The sequence below is a fragment of the Ochotona princeps genome, chromosome 14 (genome assembly GCF_030435755.1).
Source record: "Ochotona princeps isolate mOchPri1 chromosome 14, mOchPri1.hap1, whole genome shotgun sequence".
Lineage (NCBI taxonomy): Eukaryota > Metazoa > Chordata > Mammalia > Lagomorpha > Ochotonidae > Ochotona > Ochotona princeps.
In genome coordinates this window covers 62,687,142-62,706,315 of record NC_080845.1, presented here as the reverse complement: position 1 = coordinate 62,706,315, position 19,174 = coordinate 62,687,142, and the positions used below count along the sequence as shown (strand labels likewise).

Sequence of the window (19,174 nt, the reverse complement as noted above, 5' to 3'; positions counted from 1 at the left end):
GTAGTGGAATGTGGGCAGAGAAGCCAGGGAAAGAATGTATGCAGCTCTGTAAGTGTACCCAGGCTATTCGTTGCATCTCTCTTAGGACAACTTATATTGTTGGGGAAGCTGAGACATAGGTCATCAGCGTAACGGATGGACTTCAGGGTAATGACCATTCATTCCTCTTGGGGTTACGATTGCCAGATGGACCTGTAATTTGCTATTCCTTTAGTGGGCCCTGTTATCACCAAGCTTGGTTAATAGAGACTCCTTAAGAAACCTTAGACATGGGCCCGGCGGCGTGGCCTAGCGGCTAAAAGTCCTCGCCTTGAAAGCCCCGGGATCCCATACAGGCACCGGTTCTAATCCCAGCAGCTCCACTTCCCATCCAGCTCCCTGCTTGTGGCCTGGGAAAGCAGTCGAGGACGGCCCAATGCAGTGGGACCCTGCACCCGTGTGGGAGACCCGGAAGAGGTTCCAGGTTCCTGGCTTTGGATCGGCGCACATCGACCCGTTGCAGCTCACTTGGGGAGTGAATCATTGGACGGAAGATGTTCCTCTGTCTCTCCTCCTCTGTGTATATCTGGCTGTAATAAAATGAATAAATCTTTAAAAAAAAAAAAAAGAAACCTTAGACATGTCTAAGGTTTGCACCCTGCAATTTCTTACAAGGTCTCCCACGTGGGTGCCATGACTAAAGCACTTGGGTCATCTGCTGCTGCTTTCCCAGGCACATCAGCAGGGAAACGGACCAGAAATGCAGTACCTGAAACTCAAACCAGCACCCTCACAGGATGCCAGCACTGCAGAAGGTGGCTTTATCTGCTGTACCACAGTGTTGGCTCCCACCTGAATGGGGCCTCCTTACACCTTGTTTAAGACTTCTTTTTTGGGCCTGGCGTGACAGCCTAGTCGCTAAAGTCCTCGCCTTGCATGCGCCAGCATCCCATATAGGCATGGGTTCGTGTCCCAGCGGCCCCACTTCCCATCCAGCTCCCTGCTTGTGGCCTGGGAAAGCAGTTGAGGATGGCCCAAAACCTTGAGACCCTGTACCTGCCATGTGGGAGTCCTGGAAAAAGCCCCAGGCTCCTACTTCAGACTGGCGTAGCTCTGGCCGTTGTGGCCACTTGGCGAGTGAATCAATCAGCAGAAGATCTTTCTATCTCTCCTCCTCTCTGTATATCTGACTTTCCTATAAAAAAATAAATAAAATAAATCTTTAAAAAAAAGATTTATGGGCCCAGCGGCATGGCCTAGCGGCTAAAGTCCTTGCCTTGAATGCCCCGGGGATCCCATATGGGCGCCGGTTCTAATCCCAGCAGCTCCACTTCCCATCCAGTTCCCTGCTTGTGACCTGGGAAAGCAGTCGAGGACGGCCCAGAGCACTGGGATCCTGCACCCATGTGGGAGACCTGGAAGAGGTTTCTGGTTCCTGGCTTCGGATCGGCGAGTACTGGCCGTTGCGGCTCACTTGGGGAGTGAAACATCGGACGGAAGATCTTCCTCTCTGTCTCTCCTCCTCTCTGTATATCTGACTTTCCAATAAAAATAAATAAATCTTAAAAAAAAAAAAGATTTATTTTTCTGCCTTGATAAAAACAACATGCTCACTTAATCAGATTCAGTGAAGACAAAAGCGCCCCGGCCCCTCCAGGTTCAACCCCGCTATGTGCCAGGAAGCTCCCAACCCTCAGCAGGAGACACCTGTCTCTGGGTGAGACTAATATTTCCAGGCACGTTTCCTGCAGGTTGAGACTGCTGAGGGGCCCAGTGAGATGGCCTAGTGGCTGTCATCGCCTTGTACCCAGTTCATGTCCCAGCTGCTTCACTTCCCATCCAGTTCCCTGCCTGTGGTCTGGGAAAGTAGCAGAGGACAGCCCAAAGCCTTGGGACCCTGTACCCACCCAGAAGAAGATTCTGGTTTCAGATCGGCTCAGCTCCAGCCATTACAGCCACCTGGGGAGTGAACCAGTGGATGGAAGACATCTTTCTCTGCCTCTCCTTCTCTCTGTAAATCTGATTTTACAATAAAAATAAGTAAATCCTGAGACAGAGAGAGAGCAGGTAAGACAGAAAGGGGTGGAAAAAGTATACTGTAAAGCAGAGGTGGCTCTGTGCGAGGTCAGCAAGAACCTGCAGAATCAGCTAGGAGGGCTTCACACCGGGAGCTGATGCCCAGGCACCAGATACTGCCACGTCCGAGGTCCACGTGGCTCTGCCACCCAAGCACATCCCAGCCTTCCTCTCTCATGAACAGAGTTACATAGCAAGCCTTGCTGTCAGCCTGCCTTCCTCCCATGTCATGGCTGCCAGCTCATCTGTTGGGCTGTGACATCAGCCAACCACCCCTCACTACTGCCAAGGGTGCTGGGTGGCCACATGGGTTTATGTGTGGGGGAAATATCCAACCTTTCCAGCTGCACAGCTGGGGCAGCTATGCCTGCTCTAGGGAGTAAAATGGTCTAGATGGCGGCCTTGCCATGGCCATGCTGCTCAGAGACACACAAAATAGGCAACCTGGAACTCAGCGAAGGACAGGGCGGCTGAGGCTGATCCAGGAGCATGCAAAGGCTTCCTAAGGCGCTGGGAATAGATAAGGTCCCCCCCCTTAGCCACCTCCTGGGGTTGACCATTATACCCCTTCCCCAACCAGGGAAAACTGGAAACAAGCCAAGGGGATGAAGGTGGCAAGTTCCAGGCACTTAAATGCCTGCCCCTGGCTGAGTCAGAGAAAAAAACACATCTCCAGACGCAGTCTCCAGAGGACATCATGTGAGGGCTGCCCAGCCTGCAGTCACTGTGCCTGAGCACTCAATGTGGCTTGAGTTCTCTGCTCAGGAACATGCTATATGCATCAGCTGGAGAAACATCCGGGGCTGGAGTTGGGGCTAAGGTACAACAAGTCAAGCGGCCACCTATTGTGCTGGTATCCCAAAGGGGTGCTGGCTTGAGTTCGGGCTGCTCTACTTGTGACACAGCTCCCCTATCAATGTACCCGAGAATACCAATGTAAGGCAGCCCAAGCACTCAGGCCTCTGCTCCTATGTGAAAGGCCCAGAGGGAGCTCTAGGCTCTTGGCTTCAGCCTAACCCAGCCCTGGCTGTTGCAGCCAATGAGGAGTGGACCAGCAGATGGGTGATCTCTCTGTGTGTCATTCTGTCTTTCAAATGAATAAATAAATATGCCTTAAAAAAAGGTCCAGGACCCAATAGCAACCACTCAGAACTTACCTTTCCTCCTTGTTTTTGCAGATGCACTCTCCAATAATCTCCTTGATTTCTGGATCGTGCACTTTCTCAAAGCTGGCCGGCTTGATTCCCTGAGGAGAGAGCCAAGTCACCGAACAACCAGCAATGGCTCCAAGCCATCCATGCCATGGCGTAGGAACCACCCCCTCCTCTAGCCATGATGGAAAGAAACTGGACCAATGTGCAAGATGGCCAAGTTCAGATCCTGGAAGCTGGCAGCGTGGGACAAAGCCTCAGAGACACCTGGGGTCTGCTTCTCCCGGCCTAGCATGCTGGCCAGGAACAGCTCCCAGGCTGGCCCACCAAAATGCAGCGATCTGGGGTCTGTGAGTTAAGGGTGGAGTTCAAGGAGACTTGAAATGTCACAAAGCGGGGCTCTGGGGAGGAGGGAACCCAGCATCTACATAAGATCTCCTCAAATACCAGACCACAAGTAGATGGTCAAATACAAGAAGCCATCGTCTCCTCAAACACCAGACCACAGGTGCAGGGTCAAATATAACAGTTCACACAGGGCAGTACAACATATTGTACGCCATGTACAGCATCCCACCAAAAATTCCCAGGCACAAGGTTTCGCAAAATGTTCATGGAAATATGTTATCTTAAAATTTTATGTGTGGATTTCAAAATTTTTCACATCCACATAAACTCCTTTTTAATTCCATTTTTCCATTAACTTTTTGAATTCCCCTTGGATGCCAAGAAGCAGAAGCATATGACCCATGACTTGGCAGAAAAATCAGTCCACAGAAATAGACTCAACAGCAAGAAAGAGACGCTGCAGAGAAGACTGCTAGAACTCATTGTGGCTGTGTACATGTATTTAAAGAGACAGGAACAGACAGAAACAACACTGACAAAGAACCACGTGGAGCCAGAGACGAAAGCCACAGCAGCAGATTGAAGGCTGCAGACAGGAGGGGTAAACCATGGGACCTGCAGCAGAGTGAGAAAGATGGCTACAAAAGCTCTGCTCTGCTCACTTTGGAACTCGCGATAAACCAACAGTCCAAGAAGAACACATGAAGCTGGGGTCCCAGAGGGACAGGATGGCAGACAGAGGGCTGAGAGAAGACACTACGAAATGCTCCCTGAGGTTGTGCCCTGCGTCCATGGATGCAACACTCAAGCCTCATGCTCTACAAAGTGGACAGGGAGCAAGCCGGAAGCTGGGAGGGTGGACCACAGGACCCCTCTGACTTGCTCCTCACAACCAAGGCCAGTGGTACGGTTCCCTGCCACCTTAGCCCAGGCTCCCGCTCCCATCCTCATCTCCATAACGACCATCTCCTGGGCAACAACACAAGCTGGGGCTGGTGTCACCTGAGCTGCAGAATTCGATAGCGGGGTTAACACCTCAAATATAGCACTCGGAGTCTAAGAAAGGTGTTGACCAGAACTTGGATGCAAGTCCTCCCTTCTGTGCCAGCTGCTGGTGGCCTGGAGGCCACAGGAGCAGCCCAATGATTACGTGGCGGGTTGTGTGTCTCCCACAGAGCAGCCTTCCTCCCCACACCCACTCCTTAAGGGGCCAAGGGTGCTAATTGTGGTCACAGCTGCTGGCCAAGGACGAGGCCCGGCAGCTTTCAGGGCAGGGAGGGGACCAGGCAGGTACCAGGCTGAGGACATGAGGCCAGCCTTACTCTGGCCAACCTTAGTCAAACATCCAGGTGTCCAGAGTGCAGCCCCTTTCCTCCACCCCACCCGACTGCCTCCGTAAGACACAGGCGCTCAATGCATGGGTGGGGCAGGGTGTATTCCACTGCACTGTTGCATTTGCTTAGTTTGGTGGGGAGGTGGGAGGGGCTAGGGAGGAAATTAGTTTTAGAGCTTTAAGTAACTGAGAGCATCCAATGAGATTCAGCCTTGGAAAACTTTTGATTTCCTCCTCCTCCTTTTTTTTTTTTTTTAATAGAAGACATAAAACATGAATTTTCCCAAATAGAGAGGGAAGGAGGAAGGGAAGTGGAAGTGTAACTATGGAGCAGGCCCCTGGCACAGGACAGACCTGTGCATGAGGAACACCAGGCATTGCCCAGGCTCAGGAGCGTATCCAGCCAGCGCCTCGGATCCTGGTGTCAGCCCAGTACCCTGCTGAAAAACCACAGGCCACTTCCCCTGGCTCAATCGAGAAGCCCAACTCCCCCTGTCCACCGCAGCCTACACCAGTGACCCCTCAAGCCCTGGCAAATAAACTCCTAAATCTCATTTTCCTGTCTCACTTCCCCCTACACACCCCATTGCTGCTCTTGAGGTTCCGCGGCCTAGGCCCAGTCCTGGACGCTGCCTGCCACCTCTAGTCCTCTGTGCATTGCAGGAAGGGCTCAGAGCAATCAAGTGACTGTCATTCTGAATTCATAACCAAAGGAGAGAAACACATACCATACACAGGAGGGCTCGGGTTGGAGGCACGGAGCCTGGCCATGTTCAGGGCTGTGCTGCAAGTACCTGAATCTGCAGGTGCCTGAGCTGAGCAAGGCAGAGCACTGCCGCCCCGGCTGGACCCAGGGGTGAGGAGGACCTGGGGCTGAAGCCAGGGACCTCCCTGGGGCTTTCCTAGCCCTAGCGTGGGAATTGGCATGGAAAAGCCCAGCTGGCTGCCCTGACCGGATGCTCTGTTTGGTTCCCCCACCCAGCGGGGCCACTACAGAGGAGAGCAAGGCAGGTCTGTTTGTACAGCTGAAGTCATCTCATCAAATAAAAACTTAAAGTGCCAACAAAACAGGGATTAAGGTTCTGGGGCAGCCCAACGCCAGCAACCTCCTAGAGACGCACTTGGCTAGGGACGAGTATTTGGTGAAAAAGCAAACAGAATGGTTCCAAAATAAAGACGAGGGGGAAGCAGCAACAGACCAGGCACAGGGCGCTGAGGACAGGTGGCTAGAGGTCCAGCTGGGGGTCCCACCTCCTCAGCCTCACTTTCAGGGGTGCCTCACTGCATCAAGGGGCAGCTCCCCAGACTAAGCCCTGCCCACAACAACCCCTTTTCACTCTCCCCTTGACTAAGAAGCCACCAGCAACCATCCCTTAAACCTCATCTTCCTCACCTGTGACACGGCCACCCCTTCCTTCCCAACACAGCAACTATGGGGTCTTTGCAAGGGCTGCATCCTTGTTAACAAGAGCTGGGAGAGACTCACGCAGGTGACCTTCCGGTAGATCTGGGCAGCATTCTGGCACTCTGAGTAGGGGTACTCCGAGGTGGCCATCTCCAGCATGCACATCCCGAAGGCGTAGACATCCACCGACTCATCGTAGTGTTCCTCGTACATCTCAGGGGCCATGAACTCAGGGGTACCTGCGTCAGGAGCAGCACACACAGGGCTCAGCACCAGCAGCCCCCGGAGAACAGACCGCGTCTCGGGGCTCCTGACAGCCCCACGCCCCCCAGCCTTTGTCCTGAAACCTATCCTTCCTTCCTTCCTCTCCTCCCTCCTTCCTCAGTTTGAAAAGGGTGAGTCAGGGAGACAGTGACTTCGATCTTCCATCCTCTGGTTCAGTTCCTAAATAGTCACAACAGTCAGGGCAGAGCTGGGCCAGACCAAAGACAGGAGCCTGGGATTTCATATGGGTCTCCTACGTGCTGGATGGGAAGAGGAGCCAGGACTTGAACGAGTGCCTATGGGATGTTGGTGTCACAGGCAGAGGCTTAGCCTGCAATAACACAACACCAACCCCCAGAATGACAATCTCTTAGAGCAGTAAGTGATTGCCAAATATTGGGCCTAACCCAGAAGATTCATTTGGAAACTTTATTCTTCCTCTTCTCTCATTTTTCTCTACTCCCTCTGCAGAAAGATTTAATGAATATTTTCATGAAGAACTAACTTAACTGTGTGCTAGGGTCCTCGCCTTGAACGCGCCAGGATCCCATATGGGCACCGGTTCTAATCCCGGCAGCCCTGCTTCCCATCCAGCTCTCTGCCTGTGGCCTGGGAAAGCAATCGAGAACGGCATAAAGCCTTGGGACCCTACACCCGTGTGGGAGACCCGGAACAGGCTCCGTGTTCTTGGCTTTGGATTGGCGCAGCACAATGAATCATCAGATGGAAGATATTTCTCTCTGTCTCTCCTCCTCTCTCTGTGTATTTGGCTTTGGAATAAAAAGAAATAAATCTTTTTTTTTAAATAAATAAACCTTAAAACAAAGAAAGCAAAAAAAAAACTGTGTGCCACTTGGTGCTGGTGCAGTGGCATATAAGGCTAATTGTCCACCTGTGATGCCAGGATCCCATTTGGGAGCCCGTTCACATCCAGGCTGCTCCACTTCCCATCTAGCTCCCTGGCCTGGGAAAGCAGTGAAGCATGGCCCAAAGCCTTGGGACCATGCACCTGTGTGGGAGACCTGGAACAAGCTCCTGGCTCCTGGCTTCAGATTGGCTCAGCTCTGATTACTGCCACCATTTGGGGAAAGAATCAGTGGATTGAAGATCTTCTCTCTCTCTCTCTCCTGTATAAATTTGATCTGTCTTTCCAACAAAAATAAATAAATCTTTAGGGAAAAACTTTATTGTGCTTGTAAAAGTTCTGGGCAGTGAGATGGAAGGGAGACAGAAAGAGGTCTTCAATCTGCTGGTTCACGCCATTTATTTTTTGGCCATTGCACCAGGCCCAAAATAATTATTTAAAAATGTATATGAACACACAAATATTGGGAAACATGGTTTAAGGCATTCTATAAGCTATTTACATAAAATCAATTAAACAAAAATGGCTTGTTCCAGGCCGAAGTTAGTTCCTGGGACCTCATGACTCTTGAGGCCAGTGACCAGCCCACAGCCCTGCTCCCTGCCCAAAAGGTGGAGGTGCCGACTTCTAGGCAACAAGGCCCACACCCAGTGCACACCCTGACTTGTGTATCCCTAAGGCAGGGGTGAGGAACCCTTCCGTCAAGGCCATTTGGGTATCTATAACATCACTGGCTAGCCATACGAAATTACCAACTTAAAAATTAGCCTGCTGGGGCTGGTGCTGTGATCTAGCAGGTAAAAGCCTATGATGTCAGCACCCCCACTGCGGCCTGGTGTGAGTCCAGGCTGTTTCGCTTCTGATCCACCTCCCTGCTGGTGCAGCTGGGAAAGCAGCAGCAGATCCCTGCCACCAATGTGGGAGACCCAGACGGAATTCCAGGCATCCGCCTCGCCCATCCCAAGTAGTAGCAGTCATTTGGTGAGGGACTCGGCAGACGGAAGATCAGTCACGCGGGCCCTCTCTCTGTGTAATGCTTCCTTTCATACGAATAAGTCTTTTTTTTTAATTTGCTTTTGATTTATTGAAATTGGAATCCTGATGTGGTTGACTTGGCAGGGCCAGATCAAATGATTTCATGGGACCTCATACAGCCCACATGGATGCTCACTCCCCCTCTCTGGAAGGACAGACATGGCTGGGGAAACAGCATCCCCGTATGAGGTCCCACAGAAGTGTTTACATAGGAACTGCGCATGTCCTATAAGCACAGCGAGTGCAAGCCCACGTCTACACAGGGAATCCCTCAGTCATGCAAAGTTACTATTGCCTCAGTGTAATATACACAGTCCAGGATAACAGGAGCTCATTGCCCTTTCAAGTGGCATCAGATGGCCAGAGGCCGTTTGGGAGGCATGCCACGGCTATTCTTTACCAAGTCAGCTCACACCTTTCCGCTTCTCTACAAGAAGCTCTCACCTCAACATCACAGAGACCTTCCTACGGGAAACAGGTCCCATGCACCTGCTGAACCCAACCAGAGAACAGGGACCAGAGATTTCAACATGGCCACTTTCAAAGTATTTGTTGATACTGAGACAGAGGGAAAGACCTTCTGTCGGCTGGTTCAATCCCCAAGTGGCCACAACAGCTGGAGCTGAGCCGATCTGAAGCCAAGAGCCAGGAGCTTCTTTCAGATCTCCCCTACAGGTGCAAGGTCCCAAGACCTTGGGCCATCCTCTACTGTTTTCCCAGGTCCCAGCAGGGAGCTGGATGTGAAGTGGAGCAGCTGGATATGAACTGGCACCCATATGGGATCCCAGCGTTTGCAAGGTGAGGACTTTAGCCACTAGACTACTGTGCCGGGATACTACTGTACCTGTATTTAAGTACAGGTCCTAAACAGCACATAGTGGTATATGTAGGTTCACAGATCAGCCTACAGAACCCTGCAGAGTCTGTCAGAACCAATGGGACTGCATGGCACTGGGCAACCTTGCCCTGGAAATGCTTATCTTTCTTTCTAAGGTCTTGCAATTTTTTTCTGTTGCACTGGCAACTTTTAAACATCTAAAGTTTCTCTCCTCCAAGTTTGCCACAGGATAGGAAATGCACTGCTCAGGCAGGGGCTGGAAGTGAATGGCAGGAAAGCCACACACACAAACACAGCCTGTGCCACAGCTCAGAGCTGAGGGAAGCGCCTGCTCCCAGGTCCTGGGGTGCCTCAGGATGCACTCAGAAACTACCCCGAGGGGCTCCCCAGGGCTGCACAGGCCTGAATCACCTCGGCCACTAAGGAGTGTCTCCAGGGTTTCCTCACGCAACACCTGCCTGCACCCTTAGGTGTCTGATACTTCTCTGGTCCAGACCCAGCCCATCAGACACGGGAGGACCCCTCGCCACCCCTTCTGTAAGGGAAGAACAGCTTCTCTGCTGTTTTTAAGACAAGCAGGTGTCAGTGGCCCAGTCCTTTGGAGTTAAGGGACCCGGTAGCAAGCACAGCGTCCCTACTGCCTGGTGGGGATTGGGATATGCGAGGAACCCGCTCTAGCCTGCCGTTAAAATGACCCTGGTGCCTGTGAAAGCCACGCCATGTGAGCCTGTGTCTGCTTCAGGGTCTGTAATAAAATAAAAACTTGCTCTACAGAAGTTAAACACTTGCGAGCCATAACTAGCCTCGAGAACTGGGTCAAAGCCAAACCAACCCAGGTGGCTCATCTGTGCTCTCCCCCAGCAGGCAGGCCCACCTCTTGTCTTCTCACGGGAAGATGGGGTGGGGGAAGTGAGCCTGTGTCTGCTTGGGGACCCTGACACCTGCTAGAGGCCTTCAGTGCTGATCAGCAACCAGCCTTCTCCCCTTTGTAAGATATACCCAGCCTATCCAGTGTGCGGCTTCCTCGAATAACCACTCTCAGTTTCTGTAGCTCTCTTGCTCAGCTCACTCTCCAGCAGGCCCAGTTCCATCCCTGCCACCTCTCAGCTCTTCCTGCAGAGCTGTCTGCCCTAGCCACGCACAGCCTGTGGGCAAGGACCTCCTCTACCTCCTGTCTATCCCTTCAAGGCCTGGTCCAGGCCCAGCCCATCTCACACAAACCATCTAAATGCACCCAGGAAGCTATGAGATCCAGGGAGGCGCACACCTGTGTCAACACTTGGAATCAGATCAGAACAAGGGACAGTGGCCATGGAGCTGATTCTGACAACAGCACCCAAGGGAGCATGGGCATATCATATCCTCTGATGGGGTTTGAGCAGCCCAGGGAGCTGGACCAGATTTGAAGTGTAAACGGAACCCTCACAGCTCTGCTGAGCTCCAAGTGCTCACCAGGCACCCGACACAAGTCAACAAGGTGGTTGCCTCCCAAGGACAGGACGGCTGGTGGCCTGAGGCCATGACATGGATAGAACCAGAGACCCAGAGGCCAATTTACTCCCAGGGTAGACACCCTGCAGGCGGCCTGTGCCAACTGCTAAGAGGATCCCCACCATCAGATTCAGGGAGAGCCAGTCGGGCCTGCAGCCCAGCATCAGCAGACTCCTGAGCAGTGGCAGCAGAGCATGCTTCCCTAACTGCAACTTTTGGGGTCCTTGGACAAGCCAAGATTAGTGTTAACAAGGGCAGCCTAGAGAACCAGGTCCCCATGGGAGTGCAGAGCCTTGCTAAGCCTGCTGGAAAACCTCAGCCTCTGCTCCAGCATCAGCATCATGAAGTCCCAGCCAGGAAGCCCGGGGCCTGAGTGATGCCATTTGAGGCAGGTGGCCCTCTCAGCCACCCGATTTGAGCCGCAAACCACCCAGAGCTTGGAGCCAAGGTATTGGCTCCCTGCCCTGGGCCCCTGCAGGCCTAAGCATTCACCTTCCCCTGACCCGTCAGGGAAACTGAGGCATGAGTCAACCCCTGCCCTCCTCTGGCTCTGCTTCCCCAAGAGCCACTTCCCCTCTTTCAAGGCAGCCACTCCACCCCAGGAATCATGGTCCAACCCCCCACCCCAAGTAAACCAGTAGTCTCTCTGGGTCTTGTTTTCCCTAACACCATCAACATCTCAAGCCCCCAGATCAGCTGCCCAGGCCTGTTAGTGGGAAGCCATCCCACATGGGGGCACACAGAATCCCAGTCTCAGTTCCCATGAGATTCCATTCGGGCCTGGCCCTGTACCGGCTAGTATCTCCCAGCCATCTTGACCCCCTCCAAGTAGCCACTTCGCAAGCATCCAAACTCACAAGGACCACCTGGGACCTAGGGGGACATTGAGCACCCTATACGCCAGAGGTGGGCATACTAACATGCAAGCCCTCAACCCTGCAAGCAGCTTCCAGCCAGCTGCCCCCAAGGCACAAGGAATCTCCTCTCCAAAAGGTGAGTCTAAGCAAGAAAAGCGAACATGCTCAGCAAACTGAATCCCCCCGTGCCACTTCCCCACCCCTATCACAGGCATAACACCTTTCCAGGAGCTCCCCACAGTGTCACTTCTTGGGCCCCATAATCTAGAATACCCCTTCCCTGCCCACTGAGACCAGCTGTGTGCCACTTGTCATAATATTCTCCAGTTCCTCTGTGGCCAGGGCCTGCTTCCCTGTTCCAAGTAGCCACACCACCCACAGCACTCACCCACGCTCTGTGTAAGGTGGCTCATCTTTCCCACCACAGATCACCCAGGACTGAGTCGGGGCAGAAGCAGTCGCTCATCCAGTTCCAAGCAGGTCCAGCAACTGTGCCGGCTGAACCACCAGCGCCTAGGGGAGTGACTTACGTGCCTGGCCACACACTGCCCACCATGTCTCCTCCCCCATGTCTAACCCAGATTCTCTCTGCCCCCTCCCCAGTCCCTGCTCAGCCAAGACCCTGGGAGCCTTGGGGCTCCAGCAGGAGACACAGGCTCACCTATCACACTTTTGGCAAACGATGCTCTCTTGAGGGTGGCCAGGCCCAAGTCGCCAATCTTCACGGAGCCGGTGGGCCCGGTGATGAAGATGTTGTCACACTTGAGGTCCCGGTGGATGATGGGCGGCGTCCGCGTGTGCAGGAACAGCAGGCCCTTGAGGATCTGCCGGCACCAGCTACGCAGCACCTTGGGTTTCATCACCTTGAACCGCTTCAGGTACCTGTGTGGCAGGACACAGCTAACAGTGTGGGTGTGGCTCCCGGGAATGGCCTCACCCATGTACACGGGGGATGGGCCAGGGACACATGCTAGCGAAGGTAACACAGAGGAGACCTGGACAGGTCTGAGCACAAACAGCGGAGGCCGGGACCACAAGCAAGCACCCCTTGCTTCCTCGGCACCCAGCACCTCCTTAACTAACGCTCAGACCAGCCCTGAGTTGAGCCCAGGCCTGGAAGGGCCTGAGAGGCCAACTGAGAAGTCACAGTAGCAGGGGGAGAGGCCCAGGGCCAACTGGACAAGTAGGGTCATAGGTCAAGAAGGCCAAGCCACCTGTGTGACTGCTCGGAGCTGCACCTTAGGGATGGTCAAGTGGGCCAAGCTGATGGCTGATTCAAGTGGAGCCGGGCTCTGGCTAGCCAGTAGGAAAGCCCAGTTGACTGCCTTAGGGAACACTACGGGCCTACATTCCCCTAGGTGGTCGGCTCAGCCTGAATAGCTGCCTGCTCCATGGCCTGAAAACCCCAAGAGCCTTCTCCCTGGGAGGGAAACCACCTTCTAACATCCCATCCAAGAGGGCCTGGTGAGGACAGCGTCCTGGCTATGTCTGCGAGATGAACATTTTTTTGGCACAGGAGGCCAGAGAGTGCCAGAAGCTGGCAGGGTCAGTCAGTCATTTCGATGTGGTCCTTTTGACTTGGCTTCCAAGTCCTAGGTAGGGTACACTTCCTTGAGGTGACAGACAGCTGTCCCTCAGCCCAGGATCTCAGCCAGTCCTAGCTGTGGCAAGTGGCCTTGTCCCCTCAGCAGCCACCCACCCCAGCCCACAGAGCAGGGGCACTTACGTCTTCAGCGTCCCTGAGGTCATCAGCTCAGTCACCAATACAATGCACCGCTTGCCCTTGGCGCTGGACTCCCAGAAGTCGTAGAAGCGCACAATGTTGGGGTGCTGCAGGCCTTTCAACATCTCCGCCTCCTCCTTGAAGCGCTGCCGCTCTAGCTTGGTGAGCTTCCGGTCCTGCAGCAAGACACACGTGCACCAAGTGTGTGGTGCTTGCAGAGCCCAGGACCGCTGGCCATTACCTCGCTCCTTACGGAGAGCCTCACAGAGGCAGAGAACTGAGGCTCAGCAAAGAACAGGGAGGCTTCACCCTAAGCCTCCCTCTCTGTGAGGCACCAACCACACAGCAGGGACACAGATGTCCCCAAAACCCACAGGGCACAGAAGTTGCTCAAAGGAGACCACCCAGGGACACTCAGCTACCAGCCCCAAAGCGTCGGTCTCCAGGAGCACAGGTACAGCCCCCGCTCAAGACCTCAGGCAATGAAGTTTGGAGAAGCCAGAGACTGACCACTTGTCCACAAGTCCCAAAGGCCTGCTCCCCTTCAGGGCACCTGCTGCAGGATGTACTCAACCCCAAAGCACAGGAGACATCCGGGTTTGGCTGGGGAGTACCTGTGAGAGAGGCTGTGATTCGAGAGTGCCAGGCAGATGGCTCAGCACTAACAATACTACAGTATGTGGAAGGCATACTCTACGTTGCACATGACAGCCTCAACATTTGTTTTCTAAAGTTATGTGACACCAGAGGTTATTCTTGCAAACAGCCTGATGCACAGACTTTTTATTGTCTCCAAATTGCTCTTATTAAGCCACAGGGAGAAGAATAATGAACACGTTTGCTTCCTGTGTACAACTTAGAGGAAGTGCTGAAGACACAATAGACAAGGCCCAAGCAGACAATGACATGCACCAGAGACCAGACCTAGGAACACAGAATGAAGAATTCCAAAGGATCTCAGGCTCAAGGGCCAGCATGCTGACCCTGCACAGTGGGAGGGCACAGCCTCACCTACCCAGCCTCCAGGACACAGCCATGGGTCAGTGGAACAGACCCCTGACCCTGAATTTAAACAGCCGCCACCTCCACCACTATCATCATCTGCATCATCCGGGGGACCTCATCTGATCCAAGAGCTCGGGCATCTCCCATTTACATATTTCACCCAAGAGGACACCATGCCAGCAGGCACCCATGCATCCATCGCCGCACCAGTCCCACCTTATTAATTCTGGAGCCCATCCAGGCCCCAGCCCTGCCCTACCCACTCTTCCAGAGAACCATCCCCAAAGAGCTGGCATGGCTCAAGGCTAGGGGACCTGCCCACTTCATCTTAGGAGATGAAGCCAAGGGCTGTGGGCCAGCACGCCCCTCACGCCCACCTGCCCTGCTGACACACTCTGAACCTGAACAGGGCTCAGCGTCACCTCTGAGTCCCAGAGGAGGCAAAGCCTGCCTCCCCCGACTAGGGAGCCATAGCAATGTCAGAAATGGGACGTGTGTATTTTCAGAAGACAGCTATAAACACCATGGATCACAGAGAAACAGAATGTTGAAGAATTCCAAGAGACAGAAAGCAGGTGAACCCAGACAGCAGAAGGGAACAGAGATAAAAGGAAACACAAGGGCCCGGCAGCGTGGCCTAGCGGCTAAAGTCCTAGCCTTGAAAGCCCCGGGATCCCATATGGGCGCCGGTTCTAATCCCGGCAGCTCCACTTCCCATCCAGCTCCCTGCTTGTGGCCTGGGAAAGCAGTCAAGGACGGCCCAAAGCTTTGGGACTCTGCACCCGCGTGGGAGACCTGGAAAAAGTTCCTGGTCCCAGCATCGGATCGGCATGTACCGGCCCGTTGCAGCTCACTTGGGGAGTGAAACATCAGATGGAAGATCTTCCTCTCTGTCTCTCCTCCTCTCTGTATATCCGGCTTTCCAATAATAATAAAATCTTTAAAAAAAAAAAAGGAAACACAAGCCCAGGCCCCATACAGCATCAAGCCAGGCTCCAATACAGACACGAGATGTGGGTTGCAGGACCACACGGAGGAGTACCTCTCTGTTAAGCAATGACCCCAAATAGTGGCTGATTCTCCCTGCAGCCCACACCTGGCCAGGCCTCCACTTCCAAGAGAGGTAACACAGATTCACCCACAGAGCCAAGAGAAGCCATGGGCACTGGCAAACCCATAGAAGCAAGCCATAGGTGAGGTGAGGGCAACTTCAAAACATCCACATAATGTTCTCACAAGAGGGGCAGCGGGGTGACCACTGTGACATCTGCATCTCATATGAGGGTCCCTAGTTCTCAAGTCCCAGCCGCTTTGCTTCCCATCCAGCTTCCTGTCATTGCACATCCTTAGACACACTTGTGACAGCTCCGGCACTTGGGTCCCTGCCACTCCTGAGGGAGGCCCAGGTACAGTTCTTGGCTCCTGGCTTTAGTGTAGCGCTCCCTCCCTGGCTGTTACCAGCATTTGAGTAAGGAACCATATCAGTCTTTCTCTTTCTGTCTGCCTTTCACATTCAACGAAAACAAACGAATACATAATGTTTCCATAAGGACCCAAGGAGTTGACACGACAAATAAAAGCAAGCATCTACTTAAAAAGGAACAATCAAGAAAAGACTTCTAGCACATTAAAGCTGAAGTTGCTTTCCTAACAAGGATGTTTGGAAATCAGATATTAGGGCTGGTATAGCATGCGTGCCAGTTCAAGTCCAGGCTACTCTACTTCCCATTCAACTTCCTGCTTATGCGCCTGGGAAAACAGCAGAGGATGGCCCAAGGCCTTAAGCCTCTACATTCACATGGGAGACCAGGCAGAAGCTCCTGGCTCCTGGCTTAGGATCAGCTCATTTCTGGCTGTTTTGGCCATTTTGGGAATAAACTTAGGGAATGGAAGATCTCTCTCTCTCTCTCTCTCTCTCTCTCTGCTCTTCTCTGTAATTCTCCCTTTCAAATAAAAATATTAAAAAAGAGATTCCATAACCCAATAAGACACTAAGTACAGAAAAGTTAATAAAACATGGACATGTTCTATGTTCTGCTCATCAAAAAAAATTTTTTTAAACATTTTATTATTATTGGAATGCCGGATATACAGAGAGGAGGAGAGACAGAGAGGAAGATCTTCCATCCGATGATTCACTCCCCAGGTGAGCCGCAACGGGCCGGTACGCGCCAATCTGAAGCCGGGACCTGGAACCTCTTTCAGGTCTCCCACGCGGGTGCAGGGTCCCAAAGCTTTCGGCCGTCCTCTCCTGCTTTCCCAGGCCACAAGCAGGGAGCTGGATGGGAAGTGGAGGTGCTGGGATTAGAACCGGCGCCCATATGGGATCCCAGGGCGTTCAAAGCGAGGACTTTAGCCGCTAGGCCACGCCGCCGGGCCCGTCATCAAAAATTTTTAAAGATTTACTTATTTTGGGCCCGGCGGTTCTAATCCCGGCAGCTCCACTTCCCATCCAGCCCCTGCCTGTGGCCTGGGAATGCAGTTGAGGACGGCCCAATGCATTGGGACACTGCACCCGCGTGGGAGACCCGGAAGAGGTTCCTGGTTCCCGGCTTCGGATCGGCGCGCACCGGCCCGTTGCGGCTCACTTGGGGAATGAATCATTGGACAGAAGATCTTCCTCTCTGTCTCTCCTCCTCTCTGTAGCTCTGACTTTGTAATAAAATAAATAAATCTTTAAAAAAAAAAAGATTTACTTATTTTTACTCGAAAAGCAGATTTATGGACAGAAAAGGAGATCTTTCCTCTGCTGGTTCACTCCTGCAAACAGCTGTAACAGCAGGAGTTGGGCCAGGAGCTTCTTCCAGTCCTCCCACATGAGTGCAGGGGCCCAAGGAGATGGGTCATTTTCTGCTGATTTCTAAGGCACATAAGCAGAGAACTGGGTAGGAAGTAGAGCATCAGGACTTGAACTGACTCCCATCAGAGATGCTGATACTGCAGGCTGAGGCCTAAAAAGCAGGTTGACAGAGAGGAGAGACTGACGTAGGCGTGGGAGGCAAAGACAAAGACAAAGAAAAAAATCTTTCATCTGCTTCCTGTATGGCTTAACACCTGGGTCTGGGCCAGATGGAAGCCAGGAGCCCGGAACTCCATCTGGGTCTCCCACATGGGTGGCAGAGGCCCAAGTACTTAGGCCATTATCTGTTGCTTTCCCAGGCTCATTAGCAGACAGCTCAGAAGTGGAGCAGTTGGGAATCAAACCAGTGCTCTGATGTGGGATGCCAGCATCTCAGGCAACAGCTTAACCATTGCACCACCACGTCAACCCTTCAAAAAAGGGTTATTTATTTAAGAAAAGATCGAGCCAAGAACTGGGAGAAGCTCATCTCAGCATGTGAAACTGATAAAAGACTCCAATCTAGCACACACAAAGAACTCCTGTAAGGCACAGAAGATGACACAGAAATGGTCCAACAGCATATGAAAAGATGCTCAAAGCCTCAGCCACCAGGAAGAGGCCAGCTAAAAACACACTGAAATGCTGCTGCCCAGACTACATGGGAGAGACTGACAATCACAACTACTGGGAACTGAAAGCACCTGCCCACCACACACACACACACACACACACACACACACACACACTCTCTCTCTCTCTCACACACACACACTCACTCAGACATACACACGCTCACATACACACACTCTCTGAGTGAGAGACAGGACAGCCCTAGGCAGCTCTGCAGCGGCCCTCTGTCCCCCCAACCCCCCTCTAGAATATCCACAAATGACAGACACAGAGGTGTTTTAACAGCCGCAGACAAAACAGGAACAGCCATGGCCTCAGCCCTCCAAACAGACCATGACTCAGAAATGAAAAGGAACCAACTCCTGGGGCAGGCATTTAGCCTCACAGGACGTGGGTAAGGATGCTCATGTCCCACATCGGAGGGCCCAGTTTTGAGATTTAGCCCCTCAAGTCCCCGTCTACCGAGACAGTGGGTGATGGCTCAAGCACTTGGGTCCCTGCCACCCACGTGTAGGGACCTGGATTGAGTTCTAGGTCTCTGGTCCCGTCCCAGATGGTCCAGACATTTGGTGAGTGAACCAGCACAACAACTTCCTCTGACAAATAAATATAAGTTGTTTAAAAAAAAATAAATCAAATAAAAAAGAACAAATTCCTGAGTCTCAAAATACCATGGGCAAATTTCAGGACCATCAAGCTAAAAGAAGCCAGACCCCGTTCTCTGAGCTTCGTCCTGCTTGATCCTGGTCGAGGGACTTTTCTGTAAGCATGGCTCCCAAACGCCCCATCTTCACTCCGCCTCAGAGAAGCCTAGACAGCTCCTGCCATGAGGCCAGCAGACACGAGGGCCTCTGGGGTTGGTCCAAGGGACAAAGGGAATAATATGAAAACACTAAAAGAACTGAAGGAGTACAAAATGAAAGAGTTAATGAACAGAAATATGACCAACTCTACAGCCATTTATTCACAAGAGGTTAGAGCTGATGGCCAAAACCCCCAGTGTAGGGTCATTACATCTGTCACCCATCCACAGGAGTGGGGGAGGACAAAGAGGCACCACACACTCTCACCAACTAAACCAGGTCACAGAACAATTCTTACTCGGATGAAAATCCCAACTTCAAGAATAAAGTTCTCCTCACCACAGAATTTCATCTGGGGGCCGGTGCTGTGGCAAGGAGAATTAAGCTGCCACTGCAATGCCAACATGCCATATGGGTGCCCGTTTGGGTCCTGACTGCTCCAACTCTAACTTAACTCCCTGTTAATGTGCCTGGGAAAGGCAAGAGAGGACAGCCCAAGTCCTTGGGTCCCTGCACCATGTGGGGAATG

The 19,174-nt window shown here is 52.6% G+C and overlaps 1 protein-coding gene across 1 annotated transcript in view; it reads right to left on the bottom strand.

The window, feature by feature from the left end:
• Positions 1 to 19,174, bottom strand: part of WNK2 (WNK lysine deficient protein kinase 2) — a 111,118-nt gene that overhangs the window by 59,882 nt on the left and 32,062 nt on the right. Inside the window, exons 3-6 of the mRNA XM_058672431.1 lie at positions 13,369 to 13,541; positions 12,304 to 12,524; positions 6,374 to 6,531; positions 3,213 to 3,301 (exon numbers count right to left, since the gene is read on the bottom strand). Of these exons, the coding sequence (XP_058528414.1) occupies positions 3,213 to 3,301; positions 6,374 to 6,531; positions 12,304 to 12,524; positions 13,369 to 13,541 (641 nt within the window). The remainder of the gene's footprint in view (positions 1 to 3,212; positions 3,302 to 6,373; positions 6,532 to 12,303; positions 12,525 to 13,368; positions 13,542 to 19,174) is intronic.